General features: G+C 43.6%; 2 protein-coding genes across 5 annotated transcripts in view; one reads left to right on the top strand and one right to left on the bottom strand.

Moving 5' to 3' along the window:
- The window catches only part of MTOR (mechanistic target of rapamycin kinase), a 59,361-nt gene extending 42,290 nt beyond the window's left edge, over positions 1–17,071 (bottom strand). The window contains exons 1-26 of one of the 2 annotated variants that reach the window (XM_072353974.1): positions 16,956–17,071; positions 15,720–15,882; positions 15,281–15,389; positions 13,825–14,057; positions 13,264–13,464; positions 12,783–12,917; positions 12,069–12,344; positions 11,702–11,810; positions 10,696–10,882; positions 10,466–10,594; positions 9,667–9,911; positions 9,343–9,558; positions 8,722–8,927; positions 8,107–8,229; positions 7,620–7,709; positions 7,431–7,523; positions 6,909–7,043; positions 6,447–6,576; positions 5,961–6,211; positions 4,310–4,396; positions 3,781–3,948; positions 3,404–3,516; positions 2,852–3,014; positions 2,508–2,600; positions 1,837–1,983; positions 903–1,045 (exon numbers count right to left, since the gene is read on the bottom strand). In XM_072353974.1, the coding sequence (XP_072210075.1) occupies positions 903–1,045; positions 1,837–1,983; positions 2,508–2,600; positions 2,852–3,014; positions 3,404–3,516; positions 3,781–3,948; positions 4,310–4,396; positions 5,961–6,211; positions 6,447–6,576; positions 6,909–7,043; positions 7,431–7,523; positions 7,620–7,709; positions 8,107–8,229; positions 8,722–8,927; positions 9,343–9,558; positions 9,667–9,911; positions 10,466–10,594; positions 10,696–10,882; positions 11,702–11,810; positions 12,069–12,344; positions 12,783–12,917; positions 13,264–13,464; positions 13,825–14,057; positions 15,281–15,389; positions 15,720–15,839 (3,902 nt within the window). In that variant the 5' untranslated portion in view covers positions 15,840–15,882; positions 16,956–17,071. Of the gene's footprint in view, positions 1–902; positions 1,046–1,836; positions 1,984–2,507; positions 2,601–2,851; positions 3,015–3,403; positions 3,517–3,780; positions 3,949–4,309; positions 4,397–5,960; positions 6,212–6,446; positions 6,577–6,908; positions 7,044–7,430; positions 7,524–7,619; positions 7,710–8,106; positions 8,230–8,721; positions 8,928–9,342; positions 9,559–9,666; positions 9,912–10,465; positions 10,595–10,695; positions 10,883–11,701; positions 11,811–12,068; positions 12,345–12,782; positions 12,918–13,263; positions 13,465–13,824; positions 14,058–15,280; positions 15,390–15,719; positions 15,883–16,951 lie in introns of both variants that reach the window. The other variant, XM_072353975.1, reaches the window with a different exon arrangement.
- Positions 17,072–17,170: 99 nt separating this feature from the next.
- UBIAD1 (UbiA prenyltransferase domain containing 1) lies at positions 17,171–22,889 on the top strand. 3 transcript variants are annotated; one of them, XM_072353976.1, is made up of 3 exons: positions 17,171–17,300; positions 17,625–18,151; positions 19,162–22,889. In XM_072353976.1, exons 1-3 carry the CDS (start codon positions 17,194–17,196, stop codon positions 19,647–19,649), a joined length of 1,122 nt encoding a protein of 373 aa, XP_072210077.1. In that variant the 5' UTR covers positions 17,171–17,193; the 3' UTR covers positions 19,650–22,889. The 3 variants fall into 3 exon arrangements, with proteins under 3 accessions (XP_072210077.1, XP_072210079.1, XP_072210080.1); XM_072353978.1 differs by having other exon boundaries at positions 17,269–17,317; XM_072353979.1 differs by lacking the exon at positions 17,171–17,300 and adding an exon at positions 17,437–17,516.
- The last annotated feature ends 84 nt before the right edge of the window (positions 22,890–22,973 follow it).

Here is a 22,973-nt window from a genome sequence, read left to right as displayed (position 1 = left end):
GATAGTAAGAGATAGCACTATCATTTGCTAGCAAGTATCTTAGGCTAGAACAGAATCTCAAGAGCAGAAAGAACACTTATGTGACAAAGGATGAGGCCTCATCTGACTTTGGTTATAAATGAACGCAGTGAAAATAACTGGGCATTTCCCCAGATGTGCACAGGCACATTCTGAACTCACTACAGGACTGCAACAGCTGGAGACTGCATTAGTGTCAAATCTTGGGGAGGGAGAAGGAATGGTGATGAAAAAGAAAGTGAACGTCCTTGTCACTATTAGTACTCTGAAGAATGCTGTGAAATGGATTTGTGATGCATTTGCAAATATGCATGGAAAACAGGAGCATTCCCTCTGTCTACCTAGGAAGTGCTAACCTGTTATCACACTCTTTCTTCTTCAATTTCCTAAGTGACAAAGCTCACATTTACATAAAATTCAACCAGGGCAAACACTTTTCTATCAGCAGTAGCCAGATTCTTATGTACTGAGATGACAAGTGTATTTCATAATGAAGAGATAACTGGGCAACTACTTACAGAAACTCTACATTTCTACAGATATACCGGCTGCAATAAAGCACAGCAGCTTACTCCACTCTATGGAATTTTTATTCACCCACAACAGACCCATGAGACTATTTCATACTCCAGCTCCACTTTTCGGTGTCTTATGTTATTCCTAGACTAATACGCAGAATTCCACTTAATGTTTTGTGCACATCGTGGAGCTGCCAATTGCAAAGGCTGGAAATGAAATCAAGTTGCCAACTATTTGATTTGTCCCAGGAACTCTATTTACAGAACCTAAGAGCTTTTAAAGAAAACTTTTTTTTTCTTTTTCCTTATAACCTCTGGCTTACACTTGCAATTTCAAGTGATCTGAAAAAGACATAATTACTGTACCGAGCCATAGGATTATATGCCTGAGCCAGGGCCCAGCATGAGCGCAAGGATGGTGAGGAAGAATCTTTCAGCAGCTCCAAACTGAGTCTTCTTAACCATTCCAACCAGTCATCTTTGGAGACTCTTCTTGCTGCACCCCAGGCCTGCAGAAGAAAGCAAAACACTTTAACTACCAATCTAAACAGAGCGCAGTCCAAAAGCAGAAGAAATCCATCAAAAGGAAGCGTTACTTCTTCACAACTCCAAATTGTATTTCTAGATTCCCATTTCAATTCTCTGAAATCCATTTACAGTTACCAAATAATTCAGAGTAGATGAGTCTTATTTCTAAGAAACTTATCCCTGTCACAACAAATATTTAACATTAATAATTCTTTCCTTGCAAAAACTCCTCAAGAGCAGAAGCTTCTGTTGAAACATCAGCTTAAAAACACTTAATGCATTTAGAATTACATTTTTAAGTCCAGCATTTTGAAGCCTATCCATCTTGATACTGCACTGAATGCTGCAAACATTTACTGTTTAAATTAATGTAGCCATTAAGTTCTACAGTAGCTGGAAGAGAATATAATAAACAGTAAGATATGATGACAGTGGTTGATTAGAAAAAAAGCAGAGGCTTTGAGGTAGATGTCTCTAGAAACTACAGATGCTTCTTTTGAATCAAGGAAGCCTTCTTAATGCTTCACATAAGGAGGAAGCATCAGGATTATTTCATAGTTTTTAAACAGCTGGATAATGCAGCTGCTCCTGTCTTTTAAGTCCCTTAGCACCCCCTGATTTTAAAGGGAATATCCAACACTAATTCGACCTTGTCCTTGTACAAAGCTAGCAACAAAAAAGAGAAGTAAACAAATGTGTAGATGCACTGAACAAACTGCTTAGTTTAGACATAATAGCTCCTCCATCATGCTGTGCAGAGCTCCAGTTTTACCTTCTGCAGGTTGATGGTGCTAACATGTAATTTCTTCATAGGACCTGTTTCCACAGGACCACTGGCCAAGGTTTCTCCTTGGTTGCTTCTCAACATCCGATGCTGATAAATGAGGGGGTCCTCCTCTTCATCAGCAAGAGTATAGCCCTACAATAAACAGTTCACAGTGAGGATCACACCTACACAGATAAAAGCAACTTTCTGTAAATCAAATGGATAGTAGCCAATCTCACAACTTAGTTTGTGAAGCAAACAACTGTGTTTTATAATAACAACTATTACAGCTTATAGAAGAGTGAATTCAAATAATAGCCCTTTTATATTTACAAACAATAGCACCTTCATATTTAAGGTATCTTTGTACTAAGATCGCTCCTAGTATGAAAGGACAAAATAATACACCAATGCAGAATAACTTGACTTTAAAAATAAACACTCTCTACTCATCTCACTACTAGATGTGGGACAGCAACGCACTGCTTGTCCTACACTAAATTACATAGCAGTTATTGAGATCTATCTTACAGATCTGTACTTAACACATAAATACAGCAGCAACTATTCTTCACCTTACAAATATCCTGAAGTCTCCCAGCTACAATACACCAAATTCAACATGAAAACATTCCTCAAGTACTTTTATGCAAATAACAATGTACATGTCAACTAACCTTTACAATTCTGCAGATAAGAACATCATAGCGTTGATGGTTAATTCTGTGCCGCACCAGAACTTTGTTTACCATCGGGATAAAGATCTGATACTGTATAAAGGAATACATAAAAAACTAGTTACTCACCAAGAGCAGTAAAATCCCACTTTTGTTTTACCCATCTGACAAGAAACCAATTGTGAATGTCTAATTATAGTAATACCTGAGTCCAGAATCAAGCAAAAGAAGGAAAGGCTGCTTTATTTAAAAACCACGCTATACCACAAATACTCAACTTCAAAGCCTTGATTTTTTGGACTATTCCTTCATCCACAAGCTTCCAAGCCTTATAAGTGCATTACCTTCTTTCCCAGCTGGAATACCAGAGAGGAGAGAGTGTCCATTGCAGTTGTTCGTAGCTCTGGGCTCTGATCTAGCGTTCGCACAATGGGATGAATAATTCGTGAAGCATAATCAGTAAAATCCAGAGACTCTGTCAAGCGGTCCACCGTTTCAAGAGCAGCTCTAAAGTCAGAGCAGAAAGAAGGGAAGATTTCTAATCTCTCTTAGCATAACAGGAGAAATGGAATGCAAAAAATACATAAGTGATTCATGCTCAGACCTCCTAAGCATTACTAAGAAGTAATGGGAAAAATATCTCAAAACCATTAACACAGCTATCACTTGCAGGAGTTTGCAAGTTGCAGTGACTAGAATGCTGACAGGTGAGAACAGAAATTTAATAGTCTATGCACAAATAACAGTGCTGCAAAGTCCAACTGAGAACAGCCTTCCATAATGATTCAACACAGAAAACTCAAGAGTTATTTCACTCTATGTGTGGCCAGGGAAACCACTGAGGAACTGGGATGCCACAGACAAAAAAAAGAGTCTGCAAAGCCACTAATACTTACTTGCGAGCCACCACTGGGGCATCTGGGGCATCAAACAGCTTTACAATGGGAGGTAGTAGTAAATGAAGGTAGTCATCCAGATTGGCTCCAAAGAGCTGGATTGCATTCAATAGCTAGAAAAAGGAGAAAAAAAAAACAAAAACCAACATGACTCAAAGTCAGGAAAGATGCAGTTTAAATAGATCAGTCTCCAGAGAGCTGCTGTTTTGAACTTATGTTTTCACAAGGTCATAACGCTGTCTGTATTACACCTCAAGCCACTGCCAGCATTGCACCTACAGCACAAGCAGCAGAAGTCCTTCTAGAACTTGGCATATGGCCTGCACCTGCCTTGGCAATACCCAAACCAACCCAGCAGGTTGCAGCTTCCCACTCACCTTGACAGAGACAATTCGACTCTGACTATTGTCATGCATGAAGACCCGTAACATGTGAGGAATGAGCTGAGGCAGATAGAGCTTGAACTCGCCTCCTAGAGCCACCACAATTTGCTCAATAAGTAGGATAATTGTGCTCTGTATGGAGTTGTTCATGACCCAGAAGTCCTACAGAAGAAAAAGAAACAAGAAAAAATAAGCAGTTCTCCTTCAGCTAGGTTGCACCAATTGCAAGAAAAGCAGATTGTAGGAGATGGCGTCAACACAAATTCAAGCTTGTATGGAAGGCCTCAGCTTCTCTCATAGAGTTATATAAGTGAGCAGTTTGGGTTTGTTTTTAAAACATTCAGTGCCTCCAGTACGTTTAGTGCTGTTAAAAATAACCTCCAGGCTACTGATTTCTTAATCTCTATGTGTTTGCAAACAGTACGTGAAAATGAAGTGAAATGCCATCTATTTGTGAACTCAGAACACCTCCTGTCAAAGCTGTTTCTGAACAGCACAAGACTGTCTTAAAAATTGTACTCACTCTCATGAGGGTGACAATTTCATCCATATAGGGCCGAATGTGACTTCTCACAAAGGACACCAACATCCCCAGCTGCTGGAACAGGAACTAGAAAGAAGAAAAAGGTAGTGATCAAGGTAATTATTTGAACACCAGATCGAACTGTGTTTCACAAGCAATTCACAAGCTCATTTATCAAACAAATAGCACGCATACGCTCAAGAAGTGGGGCTAAATTCTTAGTGGCCCCAGTGCAGCGGTGTTTGATTTTTGTTTTTTAATTTTAATTATTTTTCTTTTTAACTTGCATCAAAAATGTTATGAGCTCCAAGCCTCATACAGTCAAGCACGTAGATAATTAGGTAAGCAAATTTATTAGGACGTGTCAGAATAAATTTGCAAGCATAAATGCCAAGACTACAACTACAACAGAGCTTCGTAATTCAGATTTGAAGGATGCTTCCAGAAATTTAGCCCCTAACCTCCTGCCTGTTAGCCAAACTGGCACACATTTTAAAATCCTCCTGCACTCTTTCCCATCCCCACTAAGATGTACTGCTGAAAAATCAGTGGGGAAGAGAATTTGTTCCTTGAAATATTGTTAAATATAATCACTATTTTTTTGTTAATGATGGTTGATACAATGAGAGAACTTTGAGACAATTTTATTCACATATACTATGACCATTTTGCAATTCCTTTTCCCTCAACACAATCTTCTGCACTCACTTGTGGTATGAATTTATTTTTGAAATTGGTACGAAATAACGTGAGTAAAATTACCTTGTCCATAAAATAAACGTTTACAGCCTTTTCTTTTTTTTTCCCCCAGGGAAAGTAGGAATATGGAAATTATCATACATTAAATATAGTTTCTTCATGCAGTATTTGAAGACTACAGCGGCAAAATGCAGTGAAAGGGAAGCTCAGAGAAGGACTACAAGTGCAAAAACCAAGGAAGAAATAGCACAGACTTCTTTAGGGAGAGCAGTACACCCACATGTGCCAAAAATGAACTGTGAGCTCCAATACTGTGCCTTTTTTTGGAGTGTGTTGAGAAAGCAAGCTTACTTACAGGACAAGGACCTACTTAGGCTTTAGTGCCACATTTACCCACCTCAGCTCTTGTCCCCAGTATACTTACACCATGTTCTTTTACCTGAACATTTTTAATAGGTGTGCACAACTACATGGCTTTTAAGCAATTAGATCAGCCATGTCTAAAAGTTCAGCCAACCCAGAACCCCAATAGGGATTTTTCTTCCAATCCAAGTAATAGTTCAGTATGGGAGAAAACAGCAGTTTTATAGCAGGGTTGGGAGTCTGCTAAGGAAGCACCCATTCTACCTATAAAACACAGTATCAGCAACTAATGCAAATAGCCCTTCCCACCCCAGAGATTGTTTTCAGCAGCCTGAGAAACAAATGGCCAACATCATTGTCCTTATAAGGATTATACTCAGAAGGAGCTGTTTCATTAAGAAGCAGAACATTTGTTTCCACTGGATATTTCATCAAACGTTCAAAGTAGAAAAGAGGCACAGCTGTACCTCACTTCTGCAGCATGTTAGACAGCACCACACAGCACATCAATGTCCAAAGCCAGCTGCACTCTCTTTTAAATGCAATCTTATTTTAAGGAAGTGGAATGAGAGGGATAGAGCGTACAAACCTCTCGGATGGCACCATCACAAACCCTTATCACATTAAGGAACGTTGGCATGACCTGGGGCAGGAACTGCACACACTTCAGTCCGAGGGATTTGAAAATAAAGGTGATGGCCTGAACCACCATAGTGTGGTGCTGGGACAAGGACTGGTCTCGGAAAATTCTCATCAGTGCCACCATAGAGACAGCTGGATAGAATTCATCCAGAGGGAGGTTTCCCATGTTCACCAGCATCTCACTGGTACTGTAGTCCGCTAGGAGAAAGAAGACAATGTCATAAGCTATATATTAAATGTTTTTCAATACCAGACCAGTTCAAGAGCACCTTAAACTTGTACAATAATAATTTGCTCAGAAGAGAAGATAAACTGGTAAGAAAAATAAACCAACTAAAAAAAAAAAAACAACCCACAACTTGTTTGTATATTGAAGCTCTTTGTATATTCACTTGGAAGAGAAACCAGAACAGATGTTTCTCCAGATGCTTACAAGAATCCTGGCTAGATTTGGACTCCGAGAGGCTGACAGCAGAAGCATCTCGTGACTGGTCAATCATGCCAATGTTCACCTTGTGTTTATAGGGGTCCAAAGCACCCAGCAGTCCTAATACACGAATAGCCTGATAAAAGAGAAACAAAGAAAACTGGTCAGAACTGCAGCACAAAGATAAAGGTCAACACACTAATCCAGGCTTGGAAAGGTGCTGAGGATTAAAGAAGATCAGGAACTAAAACAACTGCCTGCAGAAAGCATACAACCTTCCCATCCAACCGCTGGAGGCCATTTCACTGATACATGTTTTCGCTCTCTTAATTCTGCTTACTGTCAGCCACAGCAATTAACTTTCACTTTTTGGTTTTTAATCTTTGTTCAGAGGCATTCATTTCAAATTTCAAAAGCACTCTTCAAAAAGCTTTTGGAAAGAATAGTGTGAAAGCTTCGTGTTCATACCTCTCTACGGGTGCCCTGGTTCTGCTCAGTCTTTAGGAAGTTCAGAAGCACCTCCAGTAAAGTTGGGTACTTCCTGTATGGTTCCACCACGTAACCAGTGCTAGCCACAAGCTGACCCAGTGTCCAAAGAGCCACCTAGAACGATTAAATCCAGAAAAGATTCATTTTGACCAGTGAATGTATTATGTCATGCAACAGCACTGGTGACTGAGTTAATTGCCTTTACTTGGAGATACAGTTCAAACAGGCACCAAGACTCAGTCCACGCACTTTAAAGAAAACTACTTCACTTTTTCCTCCTTTTCTCTCTTTACCTTCAGAAATAAATTCTGTACCATGTCATGAAAGAGGCAATGCAATCCCCAGCCTGTGACACAAGTCATAAATGTGACTGTATGCTCCCCAAGAGAGAGACTTCAGTGGTTTAAAGTTTTGTTCTAGCAGCTGTGATGGGACACAGACATTTCATTGCCATTTTTGTCACAGAGAACAGCAAGTTTAGTGCAACTGTCAAACACTTACTTGTCTTTTAGCCAGCAGGGAAGAGTCCTGTAGCATGTCCATGATTATAATAAAGAGTTCATCCACCCACTTCCTCATCTCCAGCCCACTGACCTATTGAAAATTACATAAATGTAAGTTGTTCATCTAGCATCACCAGAAGCTTGACAACTGACAAACATGAAGAAGAGATATGTGCAATTCCCCTACCTGTGCAAGTTCCCCTATGGTAGCTAGAACATTGTTAATCACCCCTGGGTTTGGATCTGGATCAGGATCTTTCAGTTTCACAATCAGTGCCTGGGAGGTGACAGAGAAACAGATTAGAGTGTGTTGAAAAGACTTCTTAAGGTACATTAAATACTCAAAGTGTTCTTTTCTTTCCTTTGCACCTAAAATTCCTCAGAGGCTGCACTTGCATCACAATGATTTAATATACAACAGTAAATTAAAACTCAGTGCCACACATTTTATGCAAAATCCAGAATCAAATTAAGTTACTCTGTCATATACATGCATTATTACCCTGGGTAACATCCACATCAATCTGATTTTCTACTGATATGATGAAATGAAAGAAAAGCAGCTTCTGCTCAAGGTAGGGGTTGTACACCCACTTGCTTTATCATCTCTCTCTGAAGTCAACAGAAAACGTGTGTGAAGGAAGCAGACATCGAGGGAGAGAGACTGACTGTACCTTAAGGATAGGCTCCATATATGGACGAATGAGGCGTGGAGCATTAGAAACCAAATGACCCAACATCCTGGCACTTTGCTCTTTAATCCTACCAACACCACTGTGTTCCAGTTCTGTTAGAATCTGCAGAAAAGACAATTGAAAGCATGAGAAATAAGAAAACAAAACTTAGATAAAAACTCTTCAGATTTCTCTCCTATCCAATGACACCAAAAGAAAAAAAAAAAAAGCCTCAGCACTTTTAAATGGTATTCTATATTTGCACTCCATCCATATAGTTAACTAGAATACGTCTTCAAAACAAATACGCTTGTGTGGAGCAGTGTTACTCATTCGCCTAGAAGTTGTGCAGAACATTCTTCCTCAATACAGTTGGAAAGCACTCCAGCAAGATAAACACAGAGCAAAACGGTGACTACTATCCTCTCCTACTAAACACATTCCTAGAGCTTCATTCCAAACACGCATCAGTAAGAAAGACTTGCTGAAACATAAGCTGGATGATTAATACATTCACTCAGTCTCTGTTACTCTCACTGCAGACAGGTAGCCCAGTTTCTTAGCACCATCTTAATCTCAATTACCAAACACTCTGCAGGTATCCCTCTTCATTACCTGGATTAACATCTTGCGCAGGAAAGGCATGACAAAGGCAGGGTTCATGCTGCTCAGGCGACCCACAGTACAGATGGCCAGCTCTCGGATTTCAAATACTTGATCATTCAGGGCCACAAAAAGAGCTTGCAAGTTTTCTGCTTGGGCAAGGTGAGCATCAAATCGCTCATCCAGAGATGCCAACACACAGAAACGTATATCAGGGTCTGCAAGAACACATTTTTCATTCAATGCAGTAAGGTCCTGTTTTTATTATTACCCTTACTCACAACTGGCCTCAAAATTCTTCAGAACCCCAATAAATAAATAAATAAATAAATAAATAAATAAATAAATGCTAAGTTCTTTCCCAGCATGAAACACTACCTCAGCATTTTACCCAGGAGAAACAAGCTAGGTCAGCCCAACAGATTCAGTGCTGCTCAGTACTGCACCAATACCCAAATTAGTACAATGTCAATCTCTCGCACCTATAAGCAGCACATCTGGAGACTGTGTGCAGAAAACAACTTGTCTCAGCATTTTGTCTGCAAATCTGACATCTAAGATTAATGGCAAGCACGTTCAGACCTTACATCAACATACGGTAGGAGAACCCTTTTCACTGAATGCCACACTAACCTGGGTCCGTTATTCCAACCACAAGCAGTTTGCTGAGAACATCAGCCACAACCTGCACTGCTGTCTGGCTGACCACATGGGCATGGCCACTGATCAAGTGGATGGAAGGCGTGAGCAAGCGAGAGCAAGTGCGGGCTGCTTCCATCCGTATCTCCTTGTGCTCACTGTTCAGAAAGTGGTCTGCACAATGCCGGACAAACTGAGTCAGAGAGTGCCCTAGAAAGAAAAAGACAGGAACTTAACTCAAGTCTACACCTTGATTACTGGTCTTATTGGGTAACAGGAGTTTAAGGAAGACTTTTGCTTTCTAATTCCATAGCTTACCTTCAAACTCAAAGCTGCCCAGCGTACGTAGGGCAAGTGTGATGCTACCCACATCACTGGCCTCTGGGATGTTGGTGAGACTAGGGGAGGCCAGTTGGTGGGCAAGACCTTTTGGCATGCCTGGATGTCGCAGAGGCTTGTGCATTAAAACAAGGGAAAGCATTTTCAGCAGCCCATCCTGTATATCCTTCTTTAGCTGGGGGATCTGACGACTCAAGTCGTACAGCACAGCAGTTAGAGCAGGGCTGATGGAAAGAAGCAGGCAGACAGCCATTATGTCAGCATACGTTGATATAAACTGCAGTGATTCATCTTACTTTTGCCTCTTAGATACAAAGGGAAATAAATTCAGCTCCAGGTGGTAACATTATTCTAAGCAGCTTCATGCTGTCAGGATGCTTCCTCTGTATCTTCCCATATTAGTAACTTCATGAGCTATGAATTTCCAATTGAGGAGAAACCAGAAGCAAATATTCACCGTTCTCCTTCCCTGCCATCATGATATGGCAGAAATCTACTATCCTTCAGAGGCTTTCTAAACTTCTGTGAGCTGCTGCCAAATAACAGTGGGCCTTTGAATTCACTAGTTTATCTAAAAACAAAAGGATTTATTTACAGAGACCAATGCTCTTAAGTAGTTCAAGAGACACATAATATTACTTTTCTGAATAAGCAGTACAAACCATTTAAAGAAATAATCTTCCTTCACACCCTGAACGCTTTCAAAATCTGCTTCTGTATGGTCAACAATGCCATCCAGTGGCTAATAGAAGAAAGTGCTCCTGTGCTTCATATTTACCTCAGACCCACGGCCAGCATAGGTTCCAGAAGCTCTTTAATGTCCTGCTGGATACTTGGTCCCATGGCTCGTGCCAACATACTAATGCAGGTGAAGACTGTAGCATCAACCTGCACAGACTTCTGCCTCCTGGAAAGAGATCACGCAGTAGTTAATCAACATGAGCTGCTATTTTTCAAACATATTTTCCTCATCTCATCAGTTTCTTCCTCTAACTTCAGCATACTTACTTGTGAGCAAAGTCCTTTGGTGGAAGAGCTGCTTTTATTATTTCAAGGACTTTTGGCAGATAAGCTTGAAACTCAGATCTGACAGCCACAGAAAGCAAACCCAAGGCCTGGAAGGCTGCTGTTCTCTCCTTCTCCTTCTTCACACAGCTAAGAACATGGTTCATGGTGTCTGGAAGATACTGATCAGCTGCCCACAAGAGAGAACAAGATTGGAAGTCCTTTAGGTTTATACAGTTGCAGCAAATTTGTAACTATGTATTTACAGGTAGAAAATTAGGGGAAGGACCCTGCAACATAAAATTTGCTGCTCTAGATGGGGGCAAATATGTCACTACATAATAAAACTCCCACAGCCTCAAAGGCTCCTTTTTCTTTTGAAAAATAAGTTCCACAAAAATGAAAGAGCTACAAGAGAACACTGCAGCAGGTGGTCCAAGACACTGCCTAAGGATTATATACACAAACCTGAAACAAGTACCTCGTTTTTTATAGTGATTGACTGGAAACTTAATCATGATTTTCCAGCCTACTTGGATCAGTTTGATGACATGCCTACAACTCACATATTCTTCTAAGCTTGCTTGACAAATCAGCTGAACTGCATCAGCAGCTACTTCTCGCTTTACCTTCAGATTTACTGGCAAAAAGACAACTCTGCTGACAGTATTAAAGTCACACTGATTTTGATCAAGAGAACGGAGTTCAGCCCTAAACGTGACACACTAATACAAAAAATAAATGAAGTTCTACTTCTTAGGGTATTGATTACAGAATTGAGAGAACAGCTTACTATAAAACATTTTCTTCCTCAGAGCAACACACCGGCATCAGATGCCAAGTCATATTTAACCAGAAAAAAAGGCTGTCCTCCCACCGCTTGCATGGAGGATTTTGCCTGCTCACCTCCCAAGCACCACATTTCTACTTCTGCATTGTCTGAACAAACTCATCTGGGTTAACTTCAAGTACAATTTCATTTCTAATATTTAGCCATCTGTCTCCTCACCTGTGAACGCTGAAGGACGGAAAGCTGCCAGCCGTGGTAGGAGATTGAGAACTGTCATCTGGATCAAAGAGTTTTTGCTGGTTCTGCACTTAAGAACCCACTGGCACACCTGAAAGGATATGGATTGGGCTCTGAAAGATGCCTATTGACATTTGGCTTCAGAGCCCATCAGGAAAACAGATAATCAACAAATTAAACCACTGCTCCAACAGAGAGAGTTATGCATCACTGCATTCTTACACAGAACTACTGAGTTTTGATGCCCCAATTCAATGTTAGGCAGTACTGTCTGCCTAATAAGGATACAGAGGTCCATTACATTACAAGAGGCTGTTGTGAATTCGGAAAGGCAAGACAGAACACTTACCTGATCAAATTTCTCTTCCATTAGATCCCTGCAGCATCGACTTTCTACCAGTGTAGACTTTGCTGGCACAGGTGAAGTTGCAAAGCCCATGATTCCTTGGTGGGCATTGTAACCCAGAAGACCAGCCAAAGCATTCGACTGAGAGGGCTGAAGAGACTGGAAGCTAGTGAAGGGAGTGATGTGGCGAGGTTTGGTACTAAAGCCCATCAGGTCTTTGCAGTACTTGTCATGCACAAGCTGCTGCTGAGTGATCTCCTCCATCTCCTCTCTAAGGCGCTGGATAAAGGAGAAAAGCACATTTGAAAGAAAAGTAGGTGACCAGAAGATACCCAGTCCAGTGCTATCTAAATCTCCTAAGCAGCATGTTGTATTATTGATATCCAAATGGCTGGAAGACATCAACAAATCTAAATTCAGCAAAAAAATATTTGAATATCTAATTTGAAACAAAAGAGACTGCACTCTGTATAACACTTTTCTATTGTAATTAATACAATTAATAGCACTTTCTATCAGAGCTTGATACCTATTCAGCCCAAACTTGTTTTTTCTCTGACACTACCTAACTTGAAACAACCAATGCTCTGATCCATATTCAGATCAATCCATTTCAAACACAGCAGTTCATTTTCACAGGTTGCTGAGCTGCTACCCATTGTCAATCAACAGATTGGTAGCCAAAAGCCACAGTCCCCATCTTGCTCATTTGCTCACCTCTCCCTCCATACTGCTGATCCTCACAAGCTCATTGAGGATCAATAAGGCACCATGGATTCTATCATCACGGTTCATTCCTTTCTCCTTGGCCAAAGTTTCATCAAAACCCTTCTCAGCCTCTTCATATGTATGCTTGGGAAAAGGAAAAAACAATTAAAATCTCAGTGATCATAGCAGCAGCAAAGCCAGTGGAAAAACAGTAATTCATACTGCTAGCTAAAAATCATCTCCAAGTTGTAGAATCTGCTGCGGAATATTCTCTACAGCACTAATCAAACAGCCATGATACAAACTTGATCAATAGCTGCATCACGTTTTTGAGCACAAGGAAGCAGAGTTCACAATATTTAGCTGCACTACCCAAATTCTGATTGATACTAGGAAGCCTTAACCCAAGTGACAACGGCAGCAAAGCTGAGCTTCAGACAAAGCTTAACTCTTCTAAAACAGCTGTTTCAAAATAAAGTTATTTTCTTACTCTGTACCACTGTGGTTTCTGCATTTCTTTTGGTTCCCGCTGAGTGGTGAGGATAAGGCAGGCTCTTAAGGCAGAAACAGCTCCTTCTCGAATGGCCTGTTTGGGATCCCACACAGCCACAAAAATATTGTCAAAGAATGGCTGCACTTGTTGAAAGAAGAAGGTAGGCACACTGATTGCCAGCTCACGCAATACAAGAACCTGGAGGTGGGGAAAGAAGCAGTAGATCTGTAAAAATGAGCACCCATACACAAACCTCAATTTCTATAATGCAGCATCATTTAGTTAGACTGTTAGTGCCCATGAACCTGAGCTGTAACCAGCTCTGTCCACATTTACAGATCACAGCATAATGGTGTCTTCAACCTTGTTTAGTCATGAGGAATTCATAAGGTAGAGGTAAGGAAACACTGCATCTGTTACAAGAGCATCACAGATCCTTACACTGCACAGCTATTTCCCAGCTTTCTGAGAACCTCTCCTACCACTATTAAACCTAACCATCCCATTCCAAGACAGGTGAAGACAAATAAATAAATAAATAAATAAATAATCACTTACAGCTGCATGTCTTCGACCTTCATTCCTGTCAGCCCCCAGCCATTCCAGAGCACGTTTCACCTCAAACTCCACATACTCAGCTGTGAAGGTGTCACCAGCCATTGCAAGCCGCCCGATAGCCTTGGAGGCCATTTCCATTACAACTGGGTCATTGGATGGCAAAAGGTTCCTCAGATAGTTTGCAAACCTGCCGATACGGGTGGCATTGCCTCCTTCAACACCAATGAGGCTGGCTGTAGAGAAAAGGAGCAGTGCTGTAGGTTCTCCCTAGGGATCAGTGGAGCAGACAGCAGCTAATCCCTAATTGGGAGTTAGTATCCCCTATCCATTCCTTAAAGATTCCCGTTAACTTGTCCTAAACTAAAAATCCTCAGGAAAAAATAAAATAAAATAAAATAAAATAAACAACCAAAATAATAGGAGAGGGTCACCATTCTTCCAAACCTGAACTTGTTAAACGGACAAGCAGAGAAGTGGAAGACTGAATGGACCACAGAAACTGCTCTCTACCATCAGCCTTAGGAATGGAGGCATGCTGGTAGTACCTGGGTTGTATCTGCTCTGTAGATAAAGAGGCCACCAGTAGTCAGGGCTGTCAAGCCAGTACCTTTCAACAGCACTAAAGTCACAGAAACAATTTTAAAGCAATACTGTCAGCTTAAAAATCAGATGTTGTCAAGAACAATTTCTCTAGCTATGAGGCTTCCACTGTCTTCAAACTTGTTGGGACTGGATGATTACGTCTGTGAAGGTAACCCATAGGCAACTCCTATTTGGTAGTTAGAGAAGTAATTGCTACTCATCCAGAAAACGAAGTATGTACACAAGCGGATTTTCTTAACAATTAAAATACAGGCAGCTCTGCCACATCACAGAAAGCACAACCAGAGCAACTGATGGAACACCTGATCAGAATTAAGGCAAAAGCTCCATGAGTCTCTCCCTTGGATGGAGGATGCTGTTACTGAGCCAGGTAAATGTAAATAACAATATTCAATGTCCTCAGACAGAGAAGAGTTCAGAAGTCAGCCCTCCAGGACACAAATAAAATAGAACCACAGAATCACTTGGGCTGGAAGAGACCTCAAAGATCATCTAGTTCCAATCCCCCTGCCTCAGCAGGGCTGCCAACCACTATATCAGAGAGCACAAATTGTTCTGTTGAGCTCAGGAACAGAATTTTCATGTGCTCAGCACTCATTCATGTTTGATGTTTGACTCCCAGAAGAGCTCACTGCCCATTAAGCACCAGGTTTTCAGCCACTCTCAGCACTCAGCAGCTCCCACGCTGACACTAACAGACAGAATTTCTGAGCCCAGCAGCTAGCACACACCCAACGTATTGAGCAGTTGGACATAAGGCTCTGACTGCACAAGTTCATTTGTTTGGAAAATCTGTCCCAATTGATCAAGTACCTGAAGAGAAAACTCAAAGGCATAAAGCACTTTTACTCACCTATAGCCAAAATGCCACCCTTCCTTTCATTTGCATCAGAGCTAGAGACCAGTTCAAAAATGTGATGGTTCAGCTGATCATAAAACCTCGTGGACTCCTCCTGGCTCATCTGTAACAGGAAAAGATTCATATAGGCTTTCAGCATTCTCTCTTCTCTTGCTACTTCCAAAACCTCCATAGAGACAATGCTCCTTAGGTTACACTAATGGAAAGAAATTAAATCAACCACGCATTATAAACAGCTTCTCTTCTTTATGCCCTTGACCTGTTGAGTTTATTTATCCTCTCCTACATGCTTGGGCAAAGGTAAGCTCCATGTTATGCCCCACCTCCTCACTAATAACAGTTTCTATGTTCCAAAAACATCCATCCCCAGAGTACCCAGCCAGTACCCTATGTTCATTTGATAGACAGATTATTCATTTCTTGCAGCACTCACTTCACGGAGCTCCATGGTGACATAATGCTGCAGGTCCTTGGCAGCTTTTGCCCTTGTTTCTTCACTGCGACTCTTCAAGCCATTGGCAAATTGTTGGAGAATAGACACAGTGCCTGACATGGTGCTGTTATGCTGGGGCTTGGGGCATCAAGTCCTGTAAGTTCTTCAGAGACACAGGATTTTTAGTACTTTCAGTTACTGAAATCTCTGAGCTTCTTAACTCTGCCCCTACAGCCTTTTTCCAACATATATCCCATTGCGTGCAAGGATGCTATGCCAGTCAGTATAAACAATACAGCCAACCATTACCTTCCCCTAGGCACTACAGCCCCATGATCAAACCACATCACACTGAGACATTTCCCACAGCCCACTTCCTCCCTGGTTCCTCCAACACCAAAACACACTCTGGTAGCCCAGGTGCACCCACGGTGCTCTAACTGCAAGAAACACCACAGCCAAAGAGACACCACAGTAAGACAAAGCTTTACAGTCACCCTATAACAAGGCAGAGTCCTTCCCACAAGTGTGCCATGATGGCATCTGATTCCTCTGCGAGCATTTTCAGCCAAGTTTCTCCACAGAAATCCCCATGTTCTAACAACACTTGGGGCCTGGCTAGCAGTACATTCCTCAGGAGATATTTAGAGATGAGATGGCCACTTATAGCAACAGCAGTCACTGCAGTGGGATGTTTGCTATTGTAACACGCATCAGAAGTCCCTCACAAGTGGGGCTTGGTCTTGTTGATATATATATTTTTTTTGGGGGGGGGGTGTTGGTAAAGAACATTTTAAAGGTTTCAAAACATCAAATCACATAAACCCAAGCTGGCCACTTGACAGGAGGGCCCACAGCACCACCACGCACCAAAGCTTCTATCTTTTTCCCCCTATATTCCCCACACGGCCACAAACCCCACGAAGAACACCGCGCGAGGTGACCTCAGGACGAGAGGAGCCCTCTGAGGGAGCGCCATCCCCGCTGAGGGAGCCGACAGGCCCGAGCTCCACAAGCCGGGGACGCGGGAAGGCTGAGGGCGCGCAGCGCGGCGGGCGCGGGGCCTCCGCCGTGGGGCTGAGGGAGGCCGCGGGGCTGAGGCGGCCGGACCGCTGACAGGGCGCTCGGCGCCGGCCTGGCGGGCTGTGAGGCGGGAGGGCCGTGATGGCGGAACCGCGCCAGGGAGCGAGGAGTTAAGGGATGCTGAAGGGAGGCTCCCGAGCGACACTCACTCACCACCTCCACCCCAAACGCCGCCGCCAGCTCCCCCGCTCCGGGCCCCGGCAGCCTCCCCCGCGCCTACCGGACCGGCGAGACGCTACGGGCCAATAGGCTCCCAGAAAAGGTTTGATAGGTACTCCATTCAGCCAATAGAAATAGGAGAAAAGGGAAGGGGCGCTCCTAGCCCCGCCTCTCCTCCCGAGGAGCCACCAGCAGAGCGCCCGTCACGGCGCTGCCAATCAGCGCTGTGGCAATGGGGAGCTGTGCAGGCCCGGCTGCCGACCGCCCCCTACGGTTGGCCGTGTGTTCTTGTGCGCATGCGCCAAGGCCGAGCTGCGGCATCGCTGCGCGCCGCGCCCGGTGTGTTCCCGAAATGGGTCCGTGTGGGGCCGAGGGCGGGCGCGGCAGGGCGGCTCTCAGCAAACGCGATGGCGCCTAGAGCGGGGCTGGGAGGCGCCTCGGAGCCGCCCGTGCCGCACTCTGTGCTTCCATCGGACCCCGGCGGGGCGTTACGGATCGCCGTTGGGCCGCACGGCAGCGGAACCCTCGGCGCGGGGCTGAGGGGCGGGGGGGGCGGTGCGTGTCGCCTCCGGCGCTGCGCGGGGCTCTCCTCAGGCGCGGCCATGGTGGCGGTGCGTCCCGCCCGCCCCTCCGGGCCCTGACGCGCGGCCCTTCTCCTTGCAGGTGCTGCGAGAGCATGGGGCCGGCGGAGCTGGTGCAGAAGATCAGCATTAACGCCGAGAGCCCTCGCGGCGGCGAGAGGAACGACTGCGGGGCGGGGGCCGAGCGCGGCCCCGCCGGCGGCTGGAGGCAGAAGTGCGCGGCCTATGTGCTGGCCCTGCGGCCGTGGAGCTTCAGCGCTTCCCTCACCCCCGTGGCTCTGGGCAGCGCGTTGGCCTACCGGGCCGAGGGAGCGCTGGACCCGCGGCTGCTGGTGGGCAGCGCCGTGGCCGTACTGGCCGTGCACGGGGCCGGCAACCTGGTGAACACCTACTACGACTTCTCCAAAGGCATCGATCACAAGAAGAGCGATGACAGGACGTTGGTGGACCAGATCTTGGAACCTCAGGACGTGGTCCTGTTCGGGGTGTTCCTCTACACTGTAGGCTGCGTCTGTGCTGCAGGGCTCTACGCCGTCTCAACGCTGAAGCTGGAGCACCTGGCCCTGATTTACTTCGGGGGGCTGTCCAGCTCCTTCCTCTATACTGGAGGTAAGCACCGGGTCCCATTTTACTTTCAGTCTGAATGTGTCAGAGGAGATTCAAGTGATCTAATAAGAAGCCTGGAAAATATTTGGTGGTATTCCCTGGAACGCTGGTACATAGCCTTGACTTTGATTGCTGTGGGAAGGTGTGAGGATGCATCAAGTTCAGCTGGAAAGTAGCATCGAAACATTGATACTGTAAGGCAGTTGATCAGGAGAAACTCAAGTTGTAGTGTTAAAAAGTAGTTATTTAATAGCAGTGCTGAACGCATGGGGGTAATCCTCCTATCAGCACAGCTTGCGTGCTTGCAGAAGATCTTTAGTTAATATGCATTACTTGTGTTACACATGAGGAGATTTCCAAGAGATGTGTTATGTAGGCAAGTTTCTCAGAATTATGTATTCAGTGACTGATTCCAAGCAGGATCTCCTATTTCCTTGGTATAAAGGCTCTGTAAAACTTCCTTATCTCCTTGGTTCAGAAACACAGCTCTTCCTGTTATCTGAGCAAAAATTGCAGGGCAGGTCCAGGCCCATTCATCAACGAACATTAGCAAGTGTAGCAACATTGTTATAACTTGTATCCACATTGTTATCTCTGTGGGGCTGTAGATGCTCCTTACAACCCCTACTGAAGCTTTTTGTGGTGTACATCTCATGTACGACTTGCTGCATATGTTCTTTTCCATTGGTGGAATTTCTTACGTTTTGGAATGTTGTTATTCTCTAGATGGAATTCCATTGAGAATGCGGAACAGTATGTGCTTGTTTTACTGGGAAGAGGATGTTCTTAGTGTTGTTCCAGGTTGGGTTGGTACAACATGAGAGGCTGGAGAAATTAACAAGCTGCGTTTTCTTTATTCTCTTTGGAAAAAAGAGAAAAATATGCCTCTTAGCTGCGCACATGTTGGCTGTTTTACAGTATTTCTATGGGAAAGATGATCTGTTCTAATTCATTCTCTGCTGTCATTTGAGTTGTTTGATGATGCTTCATTGTATTCTTGTGTTTTGCCACAGGAATTGGATTTAAATATGTTGCACTTGGAGATGTGGTGATCCTGATCACCTTTGGGCCCCTGGCAGTCATGTTTGCCCATGCTGTGCAGGTTGGTTATCTGTCTGTCTCACCGCTGCTCTACGCTGTCCCTCTGGCTCTCAGTACTGAGGCCATCCTGCACAGCAACAACACGCGAGACATGGAGTCTGACCAGCAGGCGGGCATTGTCACCTTGGCTATCCTCATCGGCCCTGCGTTCTCCTATGTTCTCTACACCGTGCTGCTCTTCTTACCCTACTTGATTTTCTGTGTGTTGGCCACACGCTACACCATCAGCATGGCGTTGCCACTGCTCACCATCCCGATGGCATTTTCACTGGAGAGGCAATTTCGGAGTCAAAACTTCAACAAAATCCCTCAGCGGACAGCCAAACTCAATCTCCTTTTGGGGCTCTTCTATGTTTTTGGAATTATGCTGGCACCAGCTGGTGCTCTGCCCAAACTGTAATGAGCTGTAGAGCCAGACCTTACAGTTCAGTATTAATGCCAATGAAGAGGGGGATTACGTGGGTAGTTGACCTGTTATGGACAGTGTGAAGCACAGAGACTGTTCTGTTGATTGTATGTGAGTGTTATGATTTCTGGTCTTGGTTAGCTTGCACAGCCGGCTTTAGAGAAGCCATTTATCAGTTCCTTGGAATATCGCTTCCTTGCAGCTTTGATTCTGGAGAAGATGACCTGAGGACAAGAGTTTAAAGAATGTCATCCTTCTGCTGGTGAATTCTTAGGAGCTTCCACTGTTAATGGAAGTAAGATTGAGTCTCATGCAAACTCTCCCTTCACAAGTAGATTGATTGCTCTTACAACTCCTTACCATGGTCATGGAGTTCAGTGGCTCCTACATGGCAAATAGAAAGCACTGCCAAAAGCCTAGCATCACAATGACATAGGTGCTATTACTTCACCCCCTTGAGCACATGATTCATCAGTTGTGTATCTTTTAGTTTGGTTTTCTTTTCCCTTTTGAGCTCTTTATTTCTACTGATTCATTCACTGCTGAATCTGCTGGATTCTTATAGTCTAGAAAGTACAAAATTGTGTCTCTGTGGTGTGTTGGTGCTAAAAAGGAGCACAACTAACCTGCACAAGCTTGGAGACAAAACCAGTAAATGTATTCTGCTTTGAAAGCTGTACCTGTGAATGCAAATCACACAACTGAATAGCCTTCAATGCGTAGAAAAACAAGTGGTTTCCCTTTCTACTTTTGCTTAATTTGCTGGAAGGACAGCCATCTAGTAAGGAGAACTGATGGACAGGGTGCCAAAATTCTTGGACTTGGGTTGATATTTGAGTGGGAGAACAAGCTTTCAGTTGAGAAAAGTGTTTTTTTATTGTCATTCTCTTTGTCTGTTTAGAGAAAGACACAGGGGTAGCAAAAATACATGATTGTGTTGGCTGCCCATATAAATGAGAACTGGAAACAGAAAGAAACCAGCTTTACTAACTGGATTTTTTCTGTGGCAGATCAGTTTGTGTGACTAAATCCCACTTAAATGTTAAGAGCTCTGAAGTGAGTTTCCCCACCTCTTTTCCTCCCTCCGCACCTTACAGTGTTGTTTTATTTTCTTCTCTAGATCTCACCTACTGATACTTTGACTGTTTGGAGAACTGTTTGTTTCACTGCAGCAGTTTGAAAGGCAAACCATGCCAAACATAACTGGGAAACATCCAGTCACTTTCCATACAAAGATGAATTTGGTCCGTTCTGTTGTTACTCAGTGGCAGTTGAATTCTCTTTTTTGGAAGAAAAAGTAGCTATTTCCTACACTCGGGGGTTGTGAAGAGCTTCCCAGGGATTCATCCTGCTGTTCCACTCCTGCTGTTAGGGCCTGGAGCACAGCCTTGCTTTCAGACCAAGGGGGAGCTTGTTAATTACTATAGAAAGGACTTCTAAACACAAGCAATAAGCTTAGCATGGTGTTGTCCTCCATCTGTCGTAACTAAGTCATACATTCAGAAGTACAGAGTGTTGTATTAGGGGAGTGTGCCACTGCCTGCACTGAAACTGTTAACGAGACAAGATTACATAGTATTGAGAGTTCAGTGACAATAGCTGCTCTGACTGGGCACCAGACAAGAAGATATGGGCTTCAGCATCTATCTGCTGCCGTATACAGCAAAATACTCGGTTAGATTAGAAACGTGAGGAGAAAAGGAGAAAATTCAGCTTGGGCAGATGGAGGGAGAATAGGCAGAAGTGTTTTGGAAACTGCTTTAGGTAGAGATGTACAACACAGTACTGTTGTTTCTTTGTGGACCTACAGAATAAAGAAGGGCTTGGCTTCATCACTTTTCTGCAGAGTAAAGGCTTTCCTAGAGTTGTGGTGAGCTGATGCATCTGCTAATTGTACACTTGGAGATAGGTGGGTTTATTCACCCCTCGTGGCTCCGTTGTTACCCTTTGTAGCAGCTTCATTTTATGATGGCTCGTTTTTACATAGCTGTCAGTTTAAAATAGCCATTCTCATTTTCTACTCCTTACACATAGAGTCACTCAGCCTATATTTCTTATGGTAACTAAGGCATGGCTCGTGTATCTGATAGCTGTAATGGTGGAGAAAGACCTGGGGAATAACTAGTAGTGAAGTTGTGTATGCAGCTGTGGTTGTATTGGGGCTGCCCTTTAGTCGTGGGAAGGACCATTGCTTTTTGTTCAAGGAGATGAAGGAAGAGTTCACTAATACTGTGTATGTTTGTGGAACTCTTTCCACAGAGAGGAGTTTCAAAGCAGTGAGGATTAGGGGAAAATCAGTCTAAAATGCTTTTGCTTCCTAACAGATGCCAGTTGCATACAGTTCCCTGTCTGTGAAGGAATAATTCCACGTTCTTGGGGATACTGATAAGAGCTCCCACTTCCTTCACCATGGCTTTGAGGAAGTCATTTACCTACTTTATGTATCAGGAAACAGTTAACTTTTGCCTACCTCACAGGGATGCTGAGCCAACATCACTATCACAGCTTTGAAAGTAACAAGTGCTTTATCTCTGTGTGCTTTCCAAAAGCGTGTTAGCATTAGGAAGTATTTTAGGTATGAACTAACCTGACGAGAGGCTGAACCAGTGTGAGCAGACCAAAATCACCTCCGAGCTGACATTGAGTGGTAAGAGAGGCTCCCTTGTTTTGTGATGAGGATGCTGAGTCTTTCCCTGTCTTTCTCCCCCCTGTCCCACATGAATATACACTTCTTAAGCTTCTTACAGGTCTCTCTTGAGCTGTGTTGCTGTGTGATGAGTCTGCACTGGTAGGTTAACTGATCACCTGCTGATGTGTCCCAAAGCACCTCCTGGCCTTTCTTATTCAATAAAATGACTGAATGTTATCCTGTTAACTATACTGCATTCAATTATTTTATATCACTGTGTTTTTCACCTGTATTAGAGAATTCTCTGGGAAGGAAGGGGTTTTTCTCTGCAGTGATTATACTATAAGAACATGAAAGCTCATTCCTATTATTTTATGTGTGCTGAGTCTTATGAGCTGCGTTATCATGTCCTTCCATCTGGTTGGATAAGTTCAGTAGCAGTGGTCACCTCATATTAACAGCAGTTTTCAGAGTGGTGGAAGTGTTTTCATCAATAGGTAGAATTTCCTTTGGTGCAGTTTCTGTGCCACGCACTGCTCAGCATTTGTAAGGAGCTTCCAGCTCAACTTTTAATCTTTTTAATAAAGGTGGACTTTCTCATCCTCCCCTGTGTGTGACCTGCTATCCTTCAGCCTCTTCTCATAATGGCTTTATTTTGCTCCATAGGTTTGTGGCAGAATAACGCCTCC

Source organism: Excalfactoria chinensis, chromosome 20, assembly GCF_039878825.1.
Source record: "Excalfactoria chinensis isolate bCotChi1 chromosome 20, bCotChi1.hap2, whole genome shotgun sequence".
Taxonomy (NCBI): Eukaryota; Metazoa; Chordata; class Aves; order Galliformes; family Phasianidae; genus Excalfactoria; species Excalfactoria chinensis.
This window is presented reverse-complemented; position numbering and strand designations above follow the sequence as displayed.